At 37.4% G+C, this 26518-nt stretch overlaps 1 protein-coding gene across 10 annotated transcripts in view; it reads left to right on the top strand.

The window, feature by feature from the left end:
- The window catches only part of RABGAP1L (RAB GTPase activating protein 1 like), an 830901-nt gene that overhangs the window by 70242 nt on the left and 734141 nt on the right, over window positions 1-26518 (top strand). For all 10 annotated transcript variants that reach the window (XM_055111246.3, XM_063603797.1, XM_008978332.4 and 7 more), the window contains 4 exons: window positions 1255-1465; window positions 5558-5732; window positions 14552-14709; window positions 16559-16669. In XM_055111246.3, coding sequence (XP_054967221.1) covers window positions 1255-1465; window positions 5558-5732; window positions 14552-14709; window positions 16559-16669 — 655 coding nt within the window. The remainder of the gene's footprint in view (window positions 1-1254; window positions 1466-5557; window positions 5733-14551; window positions 14710-16558; window positions 16670-26518) is intronic.

The following is a 26518-nucleotide window of genomic DNA, read 5'->3' as shown; positions in this document are numbered from 1 at the left end:
AAAAGTGTTCCTATTTCTCCACATCCTCTCCAGCACTTGCTGTTTCCTGACTTTTTAATGATCACCATTCTAACTGGTGTGAGATGGTATCTCATTGTGGAACCAACCCAAATGTCCAACAATGATAGACTGGATTAAGAAAATGTGGCACATATACACCATGGAATACTATGAAGCCATAAAAATGATGAGTTCATGTCCTTTGTAGGGACATGGATGAAGCTGGAAACCATCATTCTCAGCAAACTATCGCAAGGACAAAAAACCAAACACCGCATGTTCTCACTCATAGGTGGGAATTGAACAATGAGAACACATGGACACAGGAAGGGAAACATCACACACCGGGGCATGTTGTGAGGTGGGGGGAGGGGGGAGGGATAGCATTAGGAGATATACCTAATGTTAAATGATGAGTTAATGGATGCAGCACACCAACATGGCACATATATACGTATGTAACAAACCTGCACGTTGTGCACATGTACCCTAAAACTTAAAGTATAATAAAAAAAAGAATAAAAAAGAAGAAAGTCCATTATGCATTCATCTTAGTGTAGGTGAAGGGACGATTTCTGGTCTTGTCTTGTGTCTGTGAAGATAAGCTGATAATTGACATTGTGAGGATGAGATTTGACAGAACTCAGCTTTAGAGCTAGTTTATAGGGAGGATACATATCTTAAATGATTTAGGGGCTCACACGGAAATTCCTTGTGAGTAATCTGTGAGGGAAGCCATCTGGGGAGATATGTGCCCTTCTATCGTTGTGGGAACCTGGCATATGGATAAGGCTATGACACAGGGTTGTGAATTTACAGCTATCTGGGAACAAAAAGAAGGCAGTATTGCGTGACTCGGTTCCCAAGCTTATCTTTTGCTTTGGCATAGTCAGTTTGGAGACCAGAGGTTCTGTTGTTCTTTTACATACTTGTACTCTATCTTTTTGAGTTTTTTTAATATAAAGCTTAAATTTTTTCTCTCATCTGAAGAACTTATAGCTAAGTAAGATAATATTTTGAGAGATTCGAAAGTATGAAATGGCTGGCTCTGGAACTCTGACATAAGATTTAGGATTATAAAATCCTAGAATCCTAGATTTTAAATCCTAAAATTTTAAAATATAAAAGGAGTGAAAATACAGAGAGACCTAGATTTTGTTTGAAATATTTCATTTCTTTTTGGGCATTGGCAAGATTATAATGATGGTGGAGTTTTGCAATGACTTTTGAGTGTTTCTTTTTTTGTTTCTTCAGAAATTTCTACACCCAGACCATCTTCTCCAGGTGGACTACCTGAAGAAGATAGTGTTTTATTTAATAAACTGACCTACTTAGGATGTATGAAGGTTTCTTCCCCACGTAATGAAGTAGAGGCTTTACGGGCAATGGCAACCATGAAATCTTCCAGTCAATACCCCTTTCCTGTTACCCTGTATGTACCAAATGTTCCAGAAGGTTCTGTGAGGTAAGCTCTAATATGTTTTTCTTTAGACACGTATTAAGTCTTTTGGGTGGTGGTGAAGATGTTATAGCATCATCAGGTGTAGAACTTACTGTGAACTCACACTGTAGACATGCAGAGTAAACATATTTAGGCTTAGACTGTGTTCATTGTTTGAAAGGGGCATTTGAACAATTGTATTAGTCTATTCTTGCACTGCAATAAAGAAATATCTGAGATTGGATAATTGATAAAGAGAAGAGGTTTAACTGGCTCTTGGTTCTGCAGGGTGTATAGGAAACATGATGCTGGCCATCTGCTCAGCTTCTGGGAGGGAGGCCTCAGGAGGGGAGGCCTCAGGAAACTTACAATCATGGCAGAAGGCAAGGGGAAGCAGAATTGTCTTACGTGGCAGGAGCAGGAGCAAGAGAGAGAAGGGGGAGGTGCCACACACTTTTAAACAACCAGGTTTCATGAGAACAGCTATCATGAGAACAGCACTGAGGGGATGGTGCTAAACCATTCATAAGAAATTGCTCCCATGATCCAATCACCTTTCACCAGGCCCCACCTCCAACACTGGAGATTACAATTTGACATGAGATTTAGATGGAGCCGCAGATCCAAACCCATATCAACAATTACGCTTAGAATATTATAAATAGAAATAAAACTGTAAAAATACTTGTAATATTTATTTCTCTATCCTGAATGAGCATAAAAATCTGCCTTCAGCTTCTGAAGTAATAGTGGTTGAAAGAAACTGGAGTGAGCCATAGATTTTAAGTTATTTACATTAGACTGGAAAGAAGCAAAATGGCTTTTTCCTCTTATGCTTAATTAGGAATAATACATTACGTCAGCTGAACCTTTAGTTTCTTTAAATGTAAGTCAGGGCCAGGTGTGGTGGCTCACACCTGCAATCCCAGCACTTTGGGAGGCTGAGGTGGGTGAATCACTTGAGGTCAGGAGTTCGAAACCAGCCTGGGCAAAATAATACAAAAATTTGCCACGTGTGGTGGCGCACGCCTGTAATCCCAGCTGCTTGGGAGGCTGAGGCAGGAGAATCGCTCAAACTCGGGAGATGGAGGTTGCGGTGAGCCGAGATCATGCCACTGCACTCCAGTCTGGGTGACAGAGACCCCATCTCAATTAAAAAAAAAAAAAGTGGCCGGGCGCAGTGGCTCACGCCTGTAATCCCAGCACTTTGGGAGGCCGAGGTGGGTGGATCACGAGGTCAGGAGATCGAGACCATCCTGGCTAACACGGTGAAACCCCGTCTCTACTAAAAATACAAAAAATTAGCTGGGCGTGGTGGCGGGCGCCTGTGGTCCCAGCTACTCGGGAGGTTGAGGCAGGAGAATGGTGTGAACCCAGGAGATCGCGCCACTGCGCTGCAGCCTGGGCGACAGAGCAAGACGCCGTCTCAAAAAAAAAAAAAAAAAGTCAGATAATGTTATTCTCCTACATTCAGCCTTTCCCTCAGTCACACTTGTGGTTATATTTGAAATCCTTATCATGGTTAGGCACTGTTGACCTACTGCTCCAACTTGTTCTTCCCCTCTTTGTCCTTCCTTCTTTTCTTTTTAGCCTGTTTGGGCTGCTGTAACAAACTGCCATAGACTGGTGGTTTACATACAACAGATAATTATTTTTCACAGTTCTCGTGGTTGGGAGTTCCTAGATCAAAGCTCCAGCATATTTGGTGTCTGGTGAGGGCCTGCTTCCTGGTTCATGTGTTCTTACATGGTGGAAGAGAGTGTAAGAGCTCTCTGGGGTTTCTTTTATAAGGATACTAATCTTATTCAAGAGGACTCCCTTCTCTCTCTCTTTCTGTCCTTCTGTCTCCCTCCTCCCTTCTCTCTCTTCATTCATCAAAAGAAGATGCACATTTGTGTGTATGTGTGTAAGATGTGCAAGAATATGAAGATAATTTGTTTACTTGCATTATTAGTACCACTTTCCTCTCCCTTTCTCTGTCTTCATTCACTACATTCCAGTTATACTAGCCTCTGTATTCATTCTTATAGGACTTACCGGTCATATTTCCCGCCCCAGGACCTTGGCATATTATCTTTATACTCCCTAAGTAAATCTTTCCCTGATTTTCCAATGCTTTTTGTTTCATCTTAGTAAACATTTTATCATAAGAAGCCTTCCTTGGTTATATCATGTAACTCTCTTTCCTCATACTGGGCCTTTTTTTTTTTTTTCCTTCATAGCACTTTTCTTTGAATTGATATTATATTTATTTGCTTATTGGTTTATTGGATATCTTCCTCACTAGATTATAAGCTTGTGAGAATAGTTTCTTTATATTTTTCCCTGCTGTAGCTTCAGTGGCTAGGGAAGTAAGTGATTCATTGCAAGATTTTAGCAAATATTTGCTGAATGAACAAATAAGCAGACCAGGTCAAGGAAATGAGGTTGAATTTGTCTGGAGCCTGGAATATTCTCTGAAAGTTGCTTTAATCTTTTAAAAACCCTTTCTGATTTGCTTCATTCTCTAAAGTTTAGAATGTGGGAAAACTTTTGCTAAGTTCCAAGTACCAAAATAATGGCAATATAAATTTAGAAAATTTTGGTAAAAATGCTTTGAATTTTTCAGGAAAGGGTTTGCATGTATATTGTTTATATGTTATCGTCTAAAAATGTCAAAATGTCTTTTTAAAGAAAAATTGTTTTCAAAGTGTCTTCTATGCTATCTGTTTAGCTTCGATTTGCCAAACACACCTTGACAGAGATTTAGTGTTTTGACTTGCCTCTTTATTCCTGGGGTTGTCCCCTTACCCTCAGTTTCTAAATTTGAGATCTTGAAGGGGTCTTGAATGTGTAGATCAGTCCAGGACTTAGGCTTTGTTTTGTTTTGTTTTGTTTTTGTTTTTGTTTTTGTTTTTGAGACACAGTTTCACTCTGTTGCCCAGGCTGGAGTGCAGTGGCACGATCTTGGCGCACTGAAACATCTGCCTCCTGGGTTCAAGCGATTCTCATACCTCAGCCTCCTGAATAGCTGGGAATACAGGTTCCCACCGCCATGCCTGGCTGATTTTTGTATTTATCAGTAGAGATGGGATTTCACCGTGTTGGTCAGACTGGTCTTGAACTCCTGACCTCAAGTGATCCACCCATCTCGACCTCCTAAAGTGCTGGGATTACAGGCGTGAGCCACTGCGCCCAGCCAGGACTTAGGATTTGTGTAGGGAAAGTCAGAGAATTATTTGCTTCCAAATCCCAGACGCCTTTCAGCTTTTGTATTGCGTTGTTGAATTCATCTTTGGAACCACCTGACCTTTTCTGTGGTAGAAAGGGCCTCAGTTGAACAATGAATTAGGGCTTAGATAAACTAATAGGTGCTGCTCTGTATAGAAGTGGGCTCTCTAGGAATAGTCTATACTATTCTAGACTGACATTCGTTTTGCCATAACTGAAAAAGACTAGATTTAGGGATGGGTGATAGAGATGTTACCAGGCATGTATACTTAGCTTTGGAATAAATGAGTTGGATCATAGGAAACACAAGAATGAAGAAATTGTGAGAAGATAATAAAGAATTTGTGTGTATGTGTGTGTTTGTGTGTGTGTGTGTGTTGTGAATATGAAGACAAGTTGTTCTCTCTTGCATTGTTAGTTCCAGTTTATTTTTGTGATTTTTAAGATAGTTATGTTTGGCCAGATGCGGGGGCTCACGCCTATAATCCTAGCACTTTGGGAGGCCAACGCGGGGTGGATCACCTGCGGTCAGGAGTTCAAGGCTAGCCTGGCTAACATGGCAAAACCCTGTCTCTACAAGAAATACAAAAATTAGCCGGGTGTGATGGCAGGCACCTGTTATCCCAGGTACTTGGGAGGTTGAAGCAGGAGAATCGCTTGAACTCGGGAGGTGGAGGTTGCAATGAGCCAAGATTGGGCCACTTCACTCCAGCCTGGGGGAAAGAGCAAAACTCTGTTTCAAACAAAACAAAACAAAACAAAAAAGATAGTTATGTTTATATATCATATATTGTCATAGTAAAACTATTTGTTCTTTTTTTTTAAAAAAAAAAAAACCTAACTGGAAATATGTCTTTGTTCTTCGAGAATTAATATTTTATCTAATGTTTCATTACTGTTCTACAGAATTATAGACCAATCCAGCAATGTGGAGATAGCATCTTTTCCAATCTATAAGGTGTTATTCTGTGCACGTGGACATGACGGAACAACAGAGAGCAATTGCTTTGCATTTACAGAGAGTTCCCATGGTTCAGAAGAATTTCAGATACATGTTTTCTCCTGTGAAATTAAAGAGGCAGTAAGTATAATATAGTATAGCAATTTGCTACAGAGATGAATTAGGGTAATATTTTTGAGCTCTAATTTCACTGTTGTATAAATATGTTACATAAATTTGGAGTATATTTCTAAAGACAAAATTAATATTTGTAATGACATAAAACTGAATGTGGAAAGCCAAGTCTGGTATATCTGCGTAGGTAGGGCACTCTCACAGCTTAGCAGTTGTCGTAGAAAAATACAACTGGATGGGTTGCCTTTCCACCTTACCATGGTAGTAAATTGCTTATGCTCAGAAGGGAGACTATTTTTGCAGCTCTCTTATTATTTTGCCCTAGTAGATTGGTCCATGTGATTTTAAAAAGTGCCTATAACGATACCTGTTTCTCTGATGGGCTTGATAGTTGCATATTGCTTTCATTTAGATATTGCATTAAGATTATTTTATCAATCTCTGTGGTTTTCATTGATGATTATTTGTTTTGTGCTTTCTTGCTCAGAGGCTATATTTTGCTCCAGAGAACTGGCTTAAATAAAATTAGAAATGCTCACATAAAGCAGGTATAACAACTTGTAGTCCTTTGAAAATGCTAGTAAGTTTTTTTATAGAAATTATTAATTGGTAGATTATTGTTAGGAGAAATGGTTTAGATTAAATGCAGTTAATTACATAGGGAAATCTTTTCTACTTCTATTGAATTATCACCAATTTTAAAATGTTGCACTGTTAGACACTTAGTACTTAAAACCATTTCAAAGGCATTCATAAATGGGTGTGGATGGCAATGTCTCAGGTATGTTTGCTTGTGACAAAATAAATTATCAGCAGAAAATGCTGAAAGCAATAGTTATTCTAGCCTCTATCATGAAACATGAATAAATCATTCTATTAACAGGAGTTTTGAGTTTATTTCTGGCCACAAAATGGGAATTAATGGAAATGTGGATTTCTGTGAGTTTGATACAAAGCATGATGGCTATGTCAGTTCTTGTGCCCTGGTGATCAGTTTGCTTTACACTAAACTGAACATGCACAGACACATATAATTTAGATTGTAACTGTAGAAATTCTCTATCAGAACCCATGCCTTCTGAAAGAAGTTGAAGTTTTGTGTTTTGTTTTTTAGATAAGGCTTTATCTATTTTTTTCCCAGCACTTACATATCTATGTGTATACTGACTTCTTGTTCAAAATGGTCTGATAGACAGGAGAGTGAATGAGTGTAAGTATGCTGCTAGTGTGCCTAGCATATAGTAGACAGTGAATATAAATATGCTGAAGGAATATGTATGTTTCTGTGAATGAGGGGGGCTATTTCTGATCCTTACGAACTCCACTACAGAGGTGGGGAAGCAGATGGTAGAATCCTGGCATTTCATGTTGGCAGCCATCATTTAACCCACCTGTGTGATTTCCGAATCACTGGAGCTCAACAGCAAGGAAATGAGCTTTGAAGACCTGGAAAATCTGCTGCTTGGAGAGAGAGAAATGCTGCTGCAGAAGGATACTGAATTGCTGCAAGAGGTTTCCATAACTAATGGTATGAAACTGTCTTTTGGATTGTAGCATTCACTTGGGTTTAGAGTAGGGGAAGTGTTTATTTTTGAGAGCTTATCATGGTAGGTAAGTAGTGGAAGAAACCCTGGGAAATTCTTGGCCAGACCATTTTGGATATAGTATTAAATAAATGCTATTTCTATAGAGCATATTTTTTCCATTGCACGTTGTAAGAAAATTATCTCCATCTATTATTTAATTTTTTGAGTGCATTTTAGAAAGTATTACATTATGGGGGCATTAGTGGTAAAATATATTGTTTGAAGGAGAAATACATGACAGTGGTCATTAAACCTTATTATGAGACATTATTTCTTTTTAAAAAGATTTTAAAAATCCTCCTCCAGGTAATGAATGAGACATCAGTTCTAAATGAGGAATAACCCAATATAAATAGAGAGCTTATGCCAGGCACTGTGCTAAGCATTCATTTGATACTCATAACAGCCCGTGACCAGGTTGGACTTATTAGACGAGTGACTTTATGTTTCTCTTTGCCTGGAGCAGTTCTATTTTATGCTTATTGTCCAGGTTTTTACTAATACCCTCATTTTTATTCTCAAAAGTGTTGTGGTTTGGATGATAAATTGTTTGGTTACCCTTTGTTTATCCTGTGGCTAAGAGACTGGGTGATAGAGCTGGGTTTTAAGTTGAAGTCTTTGACTTTGAAGAGCCATACAGTTTTCAGTAACAACTTTCCTGTTGCTTACATATTATAAAACACAAATGTGGATTTTTGTATTTTAGTTATGTTTTATAAAGGGATTTATTGGTAACATAGCTTGCATTCCATTTACGTTTTGTATTTTACCTGACCCTTTTACAGAAGATGTCCAACATCTTCCTCTCTGCCCTACAAAATAATTATGGTTTTAATTAATCTGAAGTCTTCTAGTTACATTTACTGGTCATCCGGTTGTCTGGTTCCCAGAAGTTTTCTGTTCTTTGATAAACACCTTTAGTCGTTAGTATTTGAGTCCCTCTTGATGGGCACAAACAGTTGGCAGATAGTTCAGGAACCAGCTGACAAACATTCTTACTGCTTAAGTATGTACTGTGCAGCAATGCCACAAATTTATTTTTTATTTTTATTTTCGCAGAGTTCGTGGATGAGAGCTGAAGAGGTTTGTCGTTAAAGGAAGATTTCTGAAGCAGGAGTAGCAGCATGGCTGCCACTACTGTCACTGTGATGCTTATTTCACTATAAAATCCCTCAAACTGCAGGCATCAACAATGGTAGAAGGGAATCCCAGTGAGGGTGATGGCCCTCTTGAACACCTGTGACACAAGGATTGGGAGGTCCTACAGAAGGGTTAGGACATATTTGACTTGCAACACTTGGATGTGCTTCTGCAGGACCGTGCTGGAGTAGATTTCAATAATCTATGGCAAAAGAGTTGGACAATCCAACCAGAAGTATCTTGAGGTCAATGATCTTTGTATAAGGAGAATGATATGCTAGGCTTCTGCTGAAGAATTGCAGACCAAGCAAGGTATCAGAAAGTGTAGTGAAAAAAATACAAGGAGGCACCTGTTCTTGTCACATCTTTTTGGATATATTATATAAAACTTTCAAAAGATACTTTTAAAGTTTTGAGTCTTTTAAAGATTTTATTTCTACTAGCCAGTGTAACCATTCTATGCAAAGCAGATTTTGATGATATTTGTGTGTTTTAGGATACTATTCAGTATTAGAAACTCTGAGTGTTACATTATGGAAGCATGTTTTTTGTCATCTGGTGTTAAAGGCATTCAGAGATACTTCTTGATAAATATCAAGGGCATCATTGGGAAGATACTTATTCTTATTGCATTGTTTTTTCTTGGGGTTGCAGATATGACACTGTATAAAAGAAAACCTGTTCCTTGCATGGGAAAATTTCTTTTTCTTTGAGATGGAGTTTCACTCTTGTTGTCAAGGCTGGAGTGCAATGGCGTGATCTCGACTTACTGCAACCTCCACCTCTTGGGTTCAAGTGATTCTCCAGCCTCAGCTTCCCAAGTAGTTGGGATTACAAGCATGCATCACCACACCTGGATAATTTTGTATTTTTAGTAGAGACAGGATTGCACCATGTTGGTCGGGCTGCTCTCAAACTCCTGACCTCAGGTGACCCACCTGCCTGCGCTTCCCAAAGTGCTGGGATTACAGGCGTGAGCCACCGCACCCAGTGGAAAATATCATTTCTAAACAAGTATTTATTTAATTGGTATGTTAGCTAAATGCCTCATTTTGGAAGATAATTCGAAGTTATCTTGTTAGTGTTTTCCTTAAATCAATTGATTTTTATGATTTTAAAAAAGTTTCCTGGTAATGTGCCTCTTATTTGAGCTCCTTCCCATGAATAATGTATTTGAGCTAGCTGTTTTAAAAATTTTAATACATACCTTTCAAGGTGCCTTTCATAGAATGATTTTTCACATTTATTTCTTGGGTGAACTTTTTATTTTTTATTTTTAGGCAGAGTCTCACTCTGTCTCCCAGGCTGGAGTGCAGTGGCGTGATCTCGGCTCACTATGATCTCCACCTCCTGGGTTCAAACGATTCTTCTGCCTCAGCCTCCTGAGTAGCTGGGATTACAGGCACATGCCACCACGCCTGGCTAATTTTTGCGTTTTTAGTAGAGACGGGGTTTCACCATGTTGGCCAGGCTGGTTCTTGAACTCCTGACCTCAAATGATCCACCTGCCTCAGCCTCCCAAAGTGCTGGGATTACAGGTGTGAGCCACCATGCCTGGCCTTGGGTGAACATTTTCTTGATATATGGTGTTTCCAAAAGAGTGAGTTATCTTTCACCAGTATTAATGAAAAGACTTCATCTTGGAGAAACTAGCTATGTTATTTATTTTAAATAAATACCTTTGTTACTTAATAACAGTGTTTGGACTTTTAAGATGTAATACATATTTGAGAATTTGGAAAATATTGAAATAAAAAAGAAAATAAAAGGTGCTTAAAATTCCGCCACAGTTAAGATTTTGGTGTATCTTCATTCCAGATATCTACATGTGCTCTCCTCCCTGCCTCTTCAAAAACAACAGCAACAAACTCAAACAGATATACAGTTTTGTGTTTGGTATTTTCTATAGATACTGTTTTCTGGAGAAAGATTGTATTATTTATCAATAAACCTTTTCCTTCTGCAAAGAAATGCCCATTCAAGACTATTTGTGTGTATGTGTTTTAATAAGTGTGACATGTATTGAAGTGTTTGCCATGGTATGTGTTTTTAATTTCCTTTCTTGATGTACAGTTAGCCCACTATATTTGTGGATTCTACATCCATGGAGTCAACTAACCATGGCTTTAAAATATTTGATAAAAATGTATGGTTTCATCTGTACTGAATATCTATAGCCTTTTTTCCTTGTCATTAGTCCCTAAAAGATACAGTATAAAAACCATTCACATAGCATTTATATTCTATTAGGTATTATAAGTAATCTAGAGATTAAAGTATATGGAAAGATGTGTGTAGGCTATATGGAATATTACACAGTTTTATATAAGGGACTTAAACATCTATGGATTTTGGTATCTGGGGGTTTTGGGGGGTCCTGGAAACAATTCCCCATGGGTACCAAAGGACAACTGTAATTGGTTATCCAGTTTGTTATAAGATACTGATAGTCATTGTTTCTGAAGTTTATCTTGTTAATTCTTGGATTACTGTTTCAGCTTATTCACAGACTCTAGAATTCACAATATATTTTAACTCTTTTGATAGAAATGGCAGCTTGTAAGACATAGTATTAAATGTAATTTGATTGCTGTTAATGAAATTAAGGTACTGTCGTGTTCTTTCTCCAAAAGAGAGATAGATGGAATCTGATTTTTTTTTTCTCCATCATTCTCTATCACTCTGGCTCAGCTCCATACACTTAACCTTTCTATAAAGAATTTTTTGAAGCCTTGCCAGATGCTTTAGAATTTGCCAAGTTCTTTGACTTTTTTTGGTATGGCCTTCTGATGTGACAAGCTGGCTGATCTGACATAAAGAATGTGAAAAAGAAGAGATGGGAAAGGGGAAAAAAGAATAAATATGGCTGGGGTTTAACTACCAATGTATACAAAATTACATACAGGTGTTCTCCTGTTTTCACATACAGTGCTTTCTTAAAAATACGCTTAAGTCCAGGAGTAGCCAGAAAGAGTCATGGCCCAAAACCCCCTAACAGCAGTTAGTGTGGCATCTCCACAGTGGGGAATGTTGTAGGAGTTATTAAGAAATTATTTTAGGCATATAGAGATGAAAAGGGATCCTTGGGAAATTTTCATTTTTTAAAGCATCTCTGGAAAAGTTTCTTGTAAAGCCCCAGCTCTTAGAGCCAGGCCAGCAACCTATAATATACAAATGGCAGCCATTAGAAACCGGGTCCACCCAACATGGCAATTCCCAGGGCCTTCTTGCCCTTGCCCCACATGTTCCTGGCAACATGGCTGCCCACACATATCCTTGCGTGTGGAGAGCATCATGGTGCCCTGCATTTGCATATGAAAAGCTAGGGTGGGAGGGCCAGCTTTTTCCACCTGCTACGTGAATTGCATGCCTAGTCAAACCCATCCCATGAGCCCTGTGCAAATCAGACATCACCTCCTCCAGCCTCTGCATATATACCTGGTTAGTATCCATGGCAGGTGGTGTTCTGTCTCTTGGCTTTGGAGCCCCTCTCCCTCTGTCTCTGTATGGGGAGCTGCTTTTTTCTTTGCCCTTGTTTCTTGCCTATTAAACTCCCTGCTCCTTAAAACAAAACTAAATATACACTGAAGTTAAATGTATAAAAATCAGACAGTAGACTTTATATTTCATTTAGGAGTAGGAAGTGGAGAATACCCAGAGAACTAAAAGTAGTTTAAAGTCTCTATTTACACTTGACCTTGTAGGCATAGTCTTCAATGACATATTTCTAGCATATTCTTTGGTTCTGTTTTCCTCTATAAACACTTGAATTATTGGGCTAAATCCAGTAACTATCCAGCTGAGGCTGAACCTTTCTGTTTTTAGCTTATCTAATGATTCCCTCTCATCCATCCCCAAGCACATTCAACTTAACATTTGCTGGAGTACAGGCTGTATGTTCTCTCTTGTATTTCTGGCACCTAGACTAATACTTGGTATACAGAAGGTGCTCAAATAATATTTGTTGAATGAATGAGTTTATTGTCTTAATTATATAAGTTTTGAGGCCTACAGTTCTTATTAGCATCAATCCTTTGCTGCTTTTTAAATTTTTACTCATATAAGATTAAAACGGGGATAGCATGGTAAAATAATGAAGAAATTTTGGGAACATTATGATATAAATATGGTGCTACTGCAGAAGTTGAACTTTAGACTGGCAGGTAGGATTTCTGTATAGTTGTTAAAAGTTAAACTGTTAATTTGGCATTGAGAAGGCACTTTAGGGTAATCATTGGTTAGTGGGTATAAATGTGGCAATCGGAAGTTTTTGAATGTGTTAGACTGTGTGTGCTTGTACAAGAAAAAGTGGCAGAATATGTGAATAAAACAAAGGAAAACAGAAGACCTCATACTTTAACAGACTCTTCTGTTATAGGGAGTATTCCTGTTTCAAGCAAGTTACAAATATTGTATTCCTAGGCTAATACAGTTCAAGAAGTACTTTGAATTCACTTTATCTAACGTGAGGGATTTATTAATGTTCACAGCATTCTTCTTATCTGTACTTCCCAATGTGACACATTGAAAATATTTTTTTAACCCTTCACATTTCACCTTGTTTTCATTGTCAACCTATGCGTGGGCTGAGAGATTTGGAGAGTCTTTGGTGCTTCAAGCTCACAAGTTTGTGATGATCTGATGCTTCTTTTGGAACCAAGAAGTAGAATAAGTTCTGGAGAAGTGTTGGATTTAGAGTACTTCTTCACTTTAAGGAAAGAATATGAGCTATACACACAAATACACACACATATGTATATACATATATATGTATATATGTATGTATAAAAGTAGTCACTAGAGTGGCCTAATACCAATAGAATAGATAAGAATAAGACCATTTCAGCATTCATTCTGGGAACCCAACACTTATAGCACAACAACATTGAGTAAAAATACTGGTAGCTCTTTATGTTACTGACTGTATTGCTAAAGCCAGTATTTGCCTTATTCTATGGTTCTGTATCTAGCCCCAGAGGCTGAGGGAAGTGAAGAGAGAACTTGGAGACTTGGCCAAAACCTTGTTTGTGAGAGTGTGTTGGGAAGATTCAGATACCAACATCATTTTAGTAAATTATCTTAGGATACATTCAATTTCTTGTATATTTTGAAGCCTAGAAATATCTATAAATAAATACAGTTTATTTTGTGAACTTAAATTAGTTCAATATCTTTATCACCATGTTTAAATGTCAGAGTTGTGAGAAGCAAATATTTGAAAGATAGCTTTTTTTTTTTTAAAGTAAAAGGAATTCCTTCTTTCTTTCTTTCTTTTTTTTTTTTTTGGAGACAGAGTACTTGCTCTGTCACCCAGGCTGGAGTGCAGTGGTGCAATGGCTCACTGCAACCTCCACCTGCCAGGTTCAAGCAATTCTCCTGCTTCAGCCTCCAAAGTAGCTAGGATTACAGGTGCGCACCACCATGCCCTGCTAATTTTTTGTATTTTTAGTAGAGATGGGGTTTCACCATGCTGGCCAGTCTGGTCTTGAACTCCTGACCTTGTGATCCGCCTGCCTTGGCCTCCCAAAGTGCTGGGATTACAGGCATGGAGCCACTGTGCCCGGCCCTCTTGCCCTTCTTCATTCTTAAGATGCTCAGATCCTAGTTGCAGCTCCTAAATCATAGTTCTCTTCTGGTCTCCAGTATGTATGCTGGTGGTGCTTACTGTTGAACTTTATCTGTATATATTTGAAAACCCTCCTCAGATTTGAACTTAAGTTTCCATGAAGTGAAATGTACCCCATTATTAATTTCAAAGTAAAAAATTCTGTTAATTTACTTCTTAAGCGGTATTTCCTCAGTATTTCCCTTCTTGGACTTCACATTGATGATAGTTTTTAGGTTGTAATAATTTAGAGTTTGGATGGTCTACATTTACCATCTACAGTTGTTTACTCCCTCTTTTTTTAATGCACAAGTGATGAAAATGTTGTCATGTAATATCTAAACAATGATAAATACTTGAACTATATATAAAAAATATATATTCTGCCAAAGAAAATTGTCATGGAAAATTGTAGATTCAAGAGTTAAGAGAGAAGGATATCAGAATGCAATTAAAACCTTTGCCTAATGGTATTTCCTTTTTTATTCTTTTAGGTAAGCAGAATTTTGTACAGTTTCTGTACAGCGTTCAAACGTTCTTCCAGACAAGTGTCTGATGTTAAAGACTCAGTTATTCCTACCCCCGACAGTGATGTGTTTACCTTCAGTGTCTCCTTGGAGGTAAAAGAAGACGATGGAAAAGGAAACTTTAGGTGAGGCATTTGGAAAGATTAAAAATTCGCATTATGTCTGGAGTATAATATAGGCGCATATAAAGTTTCAAGAAACTATACAGTGTTGGCATAAAGCCTCAAACTGATAAATATTTGGCTGGTGAATTAATATTTTTTATTCTCGTGCTTGTCAGATATTTCTTTCCTTTTTTTTTTGAGATGGAGTTTCGCTCTTGTCACCCAGGCTGGAGTGTGCATGTGCAATGGCACGATCTCGACTCACTGCCATCTCTGCCTCCTGGGTTCCAGTGATTCTCCTGCCTCGGCCTCCTAAGTAGCTGGGATTACAGGCGCCTGCCACCATGCCTGGCTCATTTTTGTATTTTTAGGAGAGACAGGGTTTCACCACGTTGGCCAGGCTTGTCTCGAACTCCTGACCTCAGGTGATCTGCCTTCCTTGGCCTCCCAAAGTGCTGGGATTATAAGTGTGAGCCACTGCGCTTGGTCAGATACTTATTTTCTTAATGATTTAAAAAATACTGATACTGTAGAAAATTTAGTAAAATAATAAAAGTAGAATAAAAACTACGATCTTGTCAGCCACAGTCACTTTTAACATTTGGTCTCTTCCCTTTGTTTATTTCTAGGGGAATTTTTACACAATTGTATATATATACCTTTTTTTTTCTTTATGTTAAGTGTTCTAATAAAAATTGTTTTTAACAGTAACTGATAATATATGGTTTGACCACCACTTAATTAACCATTTCTTTTTTTTTGTACATTTAGAATGTTTTCCTCCAGTTCAGATATAGACAGTTAATAGGAAACAGTTATATTATTTAATGCTCAACTTTGTTCCTTAGCTGTGCCTTTAATTCTAAGAGTAGTTGCTAGCTAGGTATTTTATCTGTAGTTTTACAGACATAGAAATTGAGGTCATGTAAAAGTTGCTCAAGATATTTTTTCTTTTTAGATAAGACAAGCCATATTTTATACATTGATTGTTTTAATGAATTAATTTGTAAGAATAGTCTAGCCTAGGCTAGAATTTGATTAACTTGTCCCTGTTATATATCTCTTTGTCCATCTTTTGTTTATATATTCATGGATACATCACAGTCATCTCAAATTCTATGTGTCTAAAAGTATGCTCTTCTCACTTCCTTTGCTTTGGATTTCACTGTTTTACAGGCACTTATGACCACCCAACCAGCTAAACCAGACATGTGACAGTCTTAAGAACTTCAAGTAAACATTATTCCTAAATTTGTTTTAAAACTGAAATTTATCATGTTGTCATTTTTTTTTTTTTTTTTTTTGGAGATAGAGTCTTGCTCTGTTGCCCAGGCAAGATTGCAGCAGTGCAATCTTGGCTCACTGCAACCTCTGCCTCCTGGGTTCAACCAATTCTCCTGCCTCAGCCTCCCCAGTAGCTGGGACTACAAGCATGCACCACCACTCAGCTAATTTTTGTATTTTTAGTAGAGATGGGGTTTTACCATGTTGGCCAGGCTGGCCTCAAACTCTTGATCTCAAGTGATCAGCCTGCCTTGGCCTCCCAAAGTGCTGGGATTACAGGCGTAAGCCACCGTGCTTGGCCATGTTGTCTTTTTTAAGATCTTGCTTTTAACTTTGGTTAGCAGACAAAATATAAGGCTCTTGTAAACTCAATTTAAAAATTAATAATGACTGTGTTGCTGACTATAAAGTTTATAGTCAAATAAAATTTATAGTTTGCTGCCTGTGGCAAGGTGAGACTTTAGTATATCTTAAGAATAAGGGTGTTGTTGCTTAAATACTTTGTTGTTTTGTTCTAACCTTGGAATAGGTTATTTTATCATTTTATTAGATTATTGGTAATTCCTATTCCTTTTGAATATTTCAGCCCTGTGCCTAAGGATAGAGATAAATTTTATTTCAAATTAAAGCAAGGAATAGAGAAGAAGGTTGTGATTACAGTGCAGCAACTTTCTAACAAAGAGTTAGCTATTGAAAGGTAAGCAGCTTGCTCCTAAATGCTACCAAAAACTTGTATTGACATTGTTACTGTCTCAGATGCATTGCTCAGTGTGGCTTTTCACTATACTTCATTTTCTCCAATTAAAAATGAGGATAATTAATAATACTTTCTCTAAGTTAGATGTAACTGGTTCATTGAAAATCTCAATTGCTGGGGTAAGTAAACATGAAATGGTTTTAGTTTTTCAGTCATAACTGCTACAACTGGGTTTGTTCACATCTTTTTTTCTTGTTCCTTATTTACATACAGCATAAATACTTTTAACTTTTCAATCACTTTCGATTACTCTTCCACTTAGCTGCTGGAATTTTAGAAACTTTAAAAGATAGATACATATTTTTAAAATATATAAATACATACACATATACTTGTGTGTCAATTCACAGGAAAACTATTCAGAAAACAAAGGAATGGTAGGACAAAAGATATAAATAAAGTCAACAAGAAATGATAGTTCTGGAAAAAATATTCGTAATGTAGATGACAGGAAAAGGTAATGTCTACAATATACATAAATTTCTTAACAATTGGCAGAAAGCAGAGGAGAAAAACAGGTCAGAGTATAAACAGATCAGAGGAAAGCTATTGGATGGCTAAGAAACATATGTAAAGAGGTCCTGATTCACAAAAAGATAGGGAAATGCGAATTATAGTAACCTTAAGATATCAGATTGCAAAAATATGCAGTGATGGTGGGGGTATGGGGCAAAGGGAATTCTCATACTGTTAATGGAAATGTAAAATGTACATATGTCCTTTTTGAAAACCAATTAGGCAACATATATAAAGATTTTAATACCTATAATTGGACACATAAGTCTTATTCTAGGGAATCTGTGCTATTCAAAATAAAAGTATCACTATTTAAGGACATTTGTAAGGATGTTTATTAATAAACTTAATTCAAAGTTAATTCAATACCTAGTACTTCTTTGTCTTTGTTGCTACATATTTGTTAAATTGAAAGTTGCTTTGTTATGCCAAAAAGGAAGTGCTCAAAAAAATGATGGGGGCATATCCTAAAGATAGGGTTTGAAGGGGCTTCAACTGGTTACTTCTTGGGCAATCTGAACAACAAAATAATTAGGTACTTCAGTCAATTATCAGTCAGTACTGAAGTCAATCAGTACTTCAGTCAAACAACAAAGGATGTTTATTAATTTAACTTTGAAGTATTATTTTTAGTGGCAAAAACTGGAAATACAGATGCCTATTTGGCTTCAAGGAGCAAGGGAAGTTGGTGATGCTCAAGAGAAATAAAAGCCTCTTCATCAAGACTGCTGTATACTATGTCTTATTCTAGGGCATCTGTGCTATTGGAAATAAAATTCCAATAATAAATAGATTCCCTCTGTCTTCCCTCCAGTCTCTAGACTGGGATGAGGGTGGGAGGCAATTGAGGCACTGGCTGATGGCATCATGGCCACTTCTGTTCCTCTTAAATATAGGAGAAGGTATCTGGCCCCCAATTATCTGCAGTTTTTTTTTTTTTTAGAAGGTAGGCTATCTAGCTCCACTTTGTTCCCATCTTTGAATCCTGCCAGGCAACAGGAAAAGTTTTATTCAGCATCTTGGTACAGTGATGCATGCATGTGTTTTTAATTGCTTGCAAAGTTTGGCCATATGTAAAAACCATCTTTTATAAATTTTAAGATGCATGTGTTTTCATATTGAACATCTCTGAAATTGTAGTTTGTCTTATAATTGATGGCATTTTTAAAATACTTTAAGTTCTGGGATACATGTGCAGAACATGCAGGTTTGTTACGTAGGTATACCTGTGCCATGGTGGTTTACTGTACCCATCAGCCCATCATCTAGGTTTTAAGCCACACATGCATTACCTATTTCTCCTAATGCTCTCCCTTCCCTTGCCCCCAAACCCTGACAGGCCCCGGTGTATGATGTTACCCTCCTTGTGTCCATGTGTTCTCATCGTTCAGCTCCCACTTATGAGTGAGAACATGCAGTGTTTGGTTTTTTGTTCCTGTGTTAGTTTGCTGAGAATGATGGTTTCCAGCTTCATCTATGTCCATGCAAAGGACATGAACTCATTCTTTTTTATGGCTGCATAGTATTCCGTGGTGTATATGTGCCACATTTTCTTTATCCAGTCTGTCATTGATGGACATTTGGGTTGGTTCCAAGTCTTTGCTATTGTGAATAGTGCTGCAGTAAACATACGTGTACATGGGTCTTTATAGTAGAATGATTTATAATCCTTCAGGTATATACACAGTAATGGGATTGCTGGGTCAAATGGTATTTCTGGTTCCAGATCTTTGAGGAATCACCACACTGTCTTCCACAACGGTTGAACTAATTTGCACTCCTGCCAGCAGTGTAAAAGTGTTCCTATTTCTCCACATTCTCTCCAGCATCTGTTGTTTCCTGACTTTTTAATGATTGCCATTCTAACTGGTGTGAGATGGTATCTCATTGTAGTTTTGATTTGCATTTCTCTGATGACCAGTGATGATGAGCTTTTTTTCATATGTTTGTTGGCCGCATAAATGTCTTCTTTTGAGAGGCATCTTATAGTTGTCACCTTTTTTTCATGAGATACAAAAAATAATGGTGAGTCTTAAAATTGATGGCTTTCTTAAAATTGATGAAAAAGAGCTGAAGATGTCGTATTTTTGATGTTGAATATTACAGTTCCAAAAGAATATGATTAGATTTTACATACAGGAACCTTTTAGTTTTTAGGGGTAAGCATTATATATAGCAATGTTTTAAACTTTTTATTTGGAAGTAATTTCAAACTTACAGAAGAGTTAAAAACAATACAACTAGTAGAGGGAAGACCTGTATACTCTTTACCAAGATTGTTACCAATATCTCAGTGTTACCAGTGTTACCAAAATCTCAGATATTGGTGACATTTTACCTAATTTGCTTTGCATTCTCTTTCTTTTTTTGAGACAAAGTCTCGCTCTGTCAGCCAGGCTGGAGTGCCATGGCCTGATCTTGGCTCACTGCAACCTCCACCTCCTAGGTTCCAGCTATTCTCCTGCCTCAGCCTTCTGTGTAGCTGAGATTACAGGTGTGCCCTACAACGCCTGGCTAATTTTGTATATTTTTAGTAGTGATGGGGTTTCACCATGTTGGTCAGGCTGGTCTCGAACTCCTGACCTCAAATGATCTGCCTGCCTCAGCCTCCCAAAGTGCTGGGATTACAGGCATAAGCCACTGTGCCCAGCTTGCACTCTCTTTCTCTTCTCCCTGCTACTCCCTATACACACACAGTTGTTTTCCTGAACACTTTTAAGAGTGAGTTAAGTACATCGTGGCCCTTTCCTCCAAGTGCTTTAGTGTATGTTTTCCAAGAATAGGGATATCGCTTACATCACCACAGTATACTTATCAACATACGTGAATTTAGCATTCATACACAACTTTTAATCTAACCTGCCATTTGCCTTCCTATTTTGCCAGTTAACCTAATAATATCCTTTCTCCCCCTCCAGTTCAGAATTCATTCTAGGATTAGATATTGCATTTAGTTACCATATGTCTTTAGCTTTCTTTAACCTGGAACATTTCCACAGCCTTCCTCTGTCTCTTAAGACTTGGACATTTTTGGAGAATACATCCATTTTTCCTCTTTTTAATATAACATTGCCCATTTTTGGCTTTGTTTAATATTTGTGACTAAATTCAGATTATATATTGCTGCATAGTTTATATGTCCTTCACAGAGTATCACATCTGGAGGCGCTTGATAGCCATCTGTCCCTTGATGATGATGTTAATTTTGATTACATAGTTAAGATGTCTGATTTCTTCCCACTATGATTACTTTTTTTCTTCCTTCCAACCAGTAAGCAGTCTGTGAGGAAACACGTTAAGACCATGAAAATATGCTGGGCGCGGTGGCTCACGCCTGTAATCCCAGCAGATTGGGAGGCCGAGGCGGGCAGATCACGAGGTCAAGAGATCGAGACCATCCTGACCAATATGGTGAAACCCCGTCTCTACTAAAAATATAAAAATTAGCTGGGCATGGTGGCGGGTGCCAGTGGTCCCAGCTACTTGGGAGGCTGAGGCAGGAGAATCCCTTGAACCCGGGAAGTGGTGGTCGCAGTGAGCCAAGATCACGCCATTGCACTCCAGCCTTGTGACAGAGGGAGACTCCGTCTCAACAAAACAAAACAAAACAACCAACCACGAAAATATATCCTGCTCCTCATCAAAATATCCTCCTTAATTTAACATTCTTTTATGATTCTTGTTGGATCTAGTCTGTACTATGATGATTGCAAAATGATTAATTTCTCAACTCTTGCCTTCTCTCTACATTTTGTATTCAGTCCTTGGCATTCTGATGTAAACCTTTTCTTTCCCTTTTCTTCCATTTAACTACTTGTTATTGATATAGATTCCTAAATTTAACCCCACCTCCTCCCCCCAGTACTATATAATTGACTGAAGTACCTGATTATTTTGGTGTTCAAATTGCCCTAGAATCAACCAGTTGGAGCCCCTTCGAACCCTATCTTTATGACATGCCTGCATCATTTTTTTGAGCACTTCCTTTTTAGCATAACAAAGCATCTTTCAATTTAAAAAGTCGTAGCAACACAGACAAAGAAGTACTAGGTATTGAGTTAATTTAACTTTGAATAAGCGTAATTTTAAAATCTTGGACTTTTATGATTAAGTGGTATATTATGCCTGAACTGTGCCTAAATGTAAAGGAATGCAATCCTTCCTTTTCTCATTAAGTTCCAAGTTTGATCAACTTGAATATAGAAACCTAGACAAATATAGGTGAAATAGTTGAATGCCTAATTATATATATGTTCTTTGCTAACTGGGTAGAACATTTGCACACACATTTAAATATATTACACAAAACAATAACTTAGAAATGTTACTTTTTGCCCACCCTTATATTCATAAAACAATTTTATCAGACTCTCATAATCTTTAATATTGATGTCTTCATCATCCTTAAAGCTACTTTTTGAATAATTTTAAGGCATTTTTTCCAGAGCACATTATGTCAACTTCTGCCTGAGTTGAGAGAAAATGCCTTTTGAATCAGTATATGCTACTAACATTGGATATTTTACCAAAAACACGAGTACACATTTGTACACATTAGCACAATTGTTTTTAAAGTTACTTTGAATACATAAATGCTATATTGGTTTTATTTCTTTGTTAATTGACACAGAAGAGTTGTATTATTGTGTACATGTTTTGAGGTATGTATACTTGTGGAATGGCTAAATTACATTGTTTTTATTTTAACATAACTATTTTGCTGATGCTAATATCTAACACTTGCAACCTTGGACTCATATATCCAACAGTATTTACTGAATCCATGTTAAATTTCATTGCTTCCTTTTCCACTGATTCTGTCAGATAATCTCTGTAAACATCCAAATGTTAATTGACTAAGATTTCTTCAGGTGAATGACTCTTCCCTAAACGATACTTTGTTCAGCATAACAGACCGAATTACCTGTGATACAGAAGATTTAGTAAATTCTTGGATTTTTCTATATTGGTAAAAGAAACATTTGCATTTCATTGGATTAAATGTGGTATTTAATATGTTTAAATCAGACTGTAAACAGTGGAATTTAAGGTAGTCCAGCAGGTGGCAGCCTTACCAAGAAAATTCTTAACACCTCTGAATCTTTTTTGTTAGACAGGGTCTCACTCTGTCACCCAGCCTGGAGTGCAGTGGTGTGATCATGGCTTACTACATCTTTCATTGCCTAGGCTCAAGCGATCCTCCCATCTCAGCCTCCTGAGGAGCTGAGACTACAGGCACATGCCATCATTCTTAGCTAATTAAACATATTTTTTTTTGGAGAGATGGGGGTCTCCCTATGCTGCCCAGGCTGGTCTTGAACTCCTGAGTTCAAGTGATCTTGACTTGGCTTCCTAAAGTGCTTGGCTTCCCAAAGTGCTGGGATTATAGGCGTGAGCCACTGTGACTGACCCAAATCTTTAATAACTGCTGCTGACAAAGTTAATTTGTAATATAAAAACATTGGTGTGAAAGAAAATCCTTCAAATTACATAATTTTTGTTTATCTTCTGAACGAGAAAATAAAATTTATCATTAAAAAATTTTTAAAATCATTATTTAAATTATGTAAAATTATCAACATTGTGGGTTTTTTTTGTTTGTTTTTGGTGACAGGACCTCGCTATGTTGCCCAGACTGGAGTGCAGTGATGTGATCATAGCTCACTGCAGCCTTGAACTCCTGTGGTCAGGCTATCCTCCTGCCTCAGCCTCCCAAGTAGCTGGGACTACAGGTGCCCACCACTACTCTGGGCTAATGTTATCTTGTCTTATTTATCTTTCATAGAGACGGAGTCTCGCTTAGTTGTCTGGGCTGGTCCCAAACTCCTGGCTTCAAGTGATCTTCTTGCCTCAGCCTCCCAAAGTGCTGGGATTACAAGTGTGAGCCACCATGCCTGGCCAATATTCTGGTTTTTTTTTGAAAAATATATTATGAAAGAAGCCATTTCTGTGTGCATCCAAGGGTTTAAGGGTTGTTTATATCTAGATATTTTGCAAAGTATACTGCAATTGTCTGTCTTGACCCTTTTGATAACAAGCACTATGTTGTTTATCCCAGAATCCCCAGCATCTACTATAGTGCTTGGAATACAGAGCTTTATACTTAGGTACTTACTCCTTACTTAGCACTTTCTCAGTGCCAGGCACTGTTCTAGGTGGTATTTCTGAGGTATAGGTACTATTATCTTCATTTTTCAGTTGAGGAAACTGAGGTACAAAAGTTACATAACTTGACCAAGGCTATAAAATTAATTTTTAACTAAGTACATCTAGTACTAGAACACATATTCTTACTCTCTACTGCTTCTTTTTAAATACTTGACTAAATCAATAAAAAGTATATAAAAGTTTATAAAGTTAGAGCATTGGCTAAATTTGTTGTAATATGGAATTAATAACTGCACATTGCACCAATAAAATCCTATGTATTTTAAAGAATGTATGAAAACTGTTCTCAAGTCATGAAAACTTTTAATATTCTTTTCCTTTTCTTGATTACCCATGTTGGATATCACATATTAAGCTTTATTTAATAACTGGATATAAAAGAGCAATAATAATGGCCAACATTTAATGAACACTTACTATTTGGTGGCCATTGAACAACTTGTCTTAACATATGAGGGAAGGTACTGTTATTATTACTGCATTTTTTTTTTTTTTTTTTTGAGACAGAGTCTCACTCTGTCACCCAGGCTGGAGTGCAGTGGTGTGATCTTGGCTCACTGCAACCTCTGCCTCCCGGGTTCAAGCAATTCTTCTGCCTCAGCCTCCCGAGTAGCTGGGACTACAGGCATGCGCCACCACACCCGGCTAATTTTTGTATGTTTAGTAAAGATGGGGTTTCACCATATTGGTCAGGCTGGTCTTGAACTCCTGACCTCGTGATCTGCCCGCCTCAGCCTCCCAAAGTGCTGGGATTACAGGTGTAAGCCACCACGCCTGGCCTATTACTCTATTTTATAGATGATGAAACAGAGGTTTAATCAGGTTAAGTAACTTTGGTTACTTGGCCAGAAACTGGTAGAGCCAGGATTTAAACCAGGGTCATCTGATTTCTGAGTGTGTACTCTTAAAGGCTAAACCCAATTAAATCTTGATTATATACTAGGTTTAAAATTAAGCCAGTTTGAAGATAAATGAATTGGTATTCTTTGGTATCTTTTCAGCAGAATTTAAAAGTGAGAACTTAGATGTTAGGGCATTCAAGTGATTGCTCAGAAATTTCAAACCCTCAGTGCCTTGGGAGAAAAGCCAATTTGTAGAAGAGAAAGCTGACATTAACAACTAAGGAGAAAGCAAGATCATTGTATATGAAATGTGTGAGGAGTGGTAGGGCAAAGCTTACTTATTGAGGGCCTCCAGCTGAGATGTTAAAGTGTGTGTACATGAGGTCAGGCTCTTCTGGTGTTCCCAAAACAGAAATGGTGATCATTTCTCTCCCTGACTAGCTGCCATTATTATGGGTTTTGGTATCACCACATACAGAAATATTGCAAAAGATTTCTTGCATACTAACACATTGATATGTATTTTTAAAGCCTTGATAGTGTTTAAAATACATTATTACTAGCACTGTTACCTAAATGCACTATTACTAGCACTATTACTTAGCACCCACTTGGATGCTTTGAATAGTTTGCTATGCTCAATATTCCAAAGGTGAGAGAAGGGGAAATTTTTTCAGTCTTTGCCATTAGTGCTCTGTCTAGTTGATTTTTTTTTTGCCAAGTATTACTTCTTATTTCATGATAAAATGATTCAAGACAAATAATACCATATACATTTAGAAAATGGGCCTCTTTATTATTCCTTAACATGAAGAGGTTCCAATAATGGTAGTTTCAGGCCTTGGGGAAGGGTAATCAGGAAGCGATTTTTGGCACCAGGTTTTATGTCTGTCCTATCACTCTGTTCTCAGGGGTCTGCCCTCATATTAATACTTGTGCTAACCAGAATGAAGTAGTGATACAGCAAGCAGAATATAATGATTAGAGTTGTTATAAGCACACAACTCAATTTGCAGTGAGTAACATGGGCCAACACTGTTGGAAAATAAGGATTTCCATGAGCCACTTCTATCTCACATTGATTTGGGGGGATACAATCATTATATATACATTAGAAAAACATCACTTCTAAATGGCAGTGATCATATCAGATCATGTAGTTTGATCATTTGGAGAGTTCAGTGATGTGCCTCTTTTGGTAGCAATTTTGCTTCAGTTTTCAATTTGTGCTTGCTGGCTTGCAGCACAAACTATATAATGAGAAACTGAAGTGATAAGAACCATACTGTGTAGCATGGGTGATTGATAGTACCTTTCCTTGTGTTATTTTCTTGAGGAAAAGATATCCTACACAAGGAGTACTGAAAAAATCACCCAGGGACTCTCTTCTTCTCATGAAACAGGTTTTTAGTGTGAGTTGACATCACTAAATTTGATGGACAGTAGAATTTGAATTGTTTATTATTTTTTGACTGCTCTAACTTGATGTTAGACCATTCTGAGGGTCTTTTGCTGAATTTACTTAGTACTTATTTTTACTTTGGCCTTAGCAAGTTGTTACAGTTTTATTTAGGTAAAAACTCAAGTTACTATCTTGAAGTTGCCTAGATGTCAGTCTGATTTGGATGTTTTATTCTCTTATGTGAATTAGTACATTTATGAACTTTTACAGCAAAATAAAGAATTTTAGATGTTATAATAATTTCTCTTAGAGGATATCATTCCTCCTTTTCCTGAAAATGGGAATAGATTAGTGGGATGATCCATATTCTGCATAATATTTTAAAAGCTGCCCTGTGAGCTTACTCACTTGTCCTTTTTGTGTTTTCTTTTAAGGCAGTAGAAGGATAACTCTTTTTCCATAGGAAAACAGGTATTACTTACTTATACAAAAGTACTTTCATTATTCTCTGTTAATGATTTCATGTGACAATTGATAGAAAGCTATTGGCATTTTCAGGTGAATAATTTGGGGAGTAGATAACTGGAAGCTTCTATCTGACTCTCAGCCTTTGAACTGAAACTTGTAATCAGGACAGAATTTTCAGCATCTTTTCATTGCTGGCTTCTGTTGGCACCCAGTGGGGAGAGGCGGCATCATGGTTTAAGTATTAAATGTGGATGTAGTACTATTACCTTTTTAGCATTGTATTTTAAGAAATACTTTTAAAATATGAGCAATGAAAACATATATTGTTGTCTGTAATGTGTTCTCATAAGTTGATTGATTCTAGATGTTTTGGAGCTCATTAAAAAAAATTCC

This window comes from Pan paniscus, chromosome 1 (assembly GCF_029289425.2).
Source record: "Pan paniscus chromosome 1, NHGRI_mPanPan1-v2.0_pri, whole genome shotgun sequence".
Classification (NCBI taxonomy): domain Eukaryota; kingdom Metazoa; phylum Chordata; class Mammalia; order Primates; family Hominidae; genus Pan; species Pan paniscus.
The sequence above is the reverse complement of the archived record's forward strand: the minus strand, read 5'-3'. Positions and strand labels throughout refer to the sequence as shown.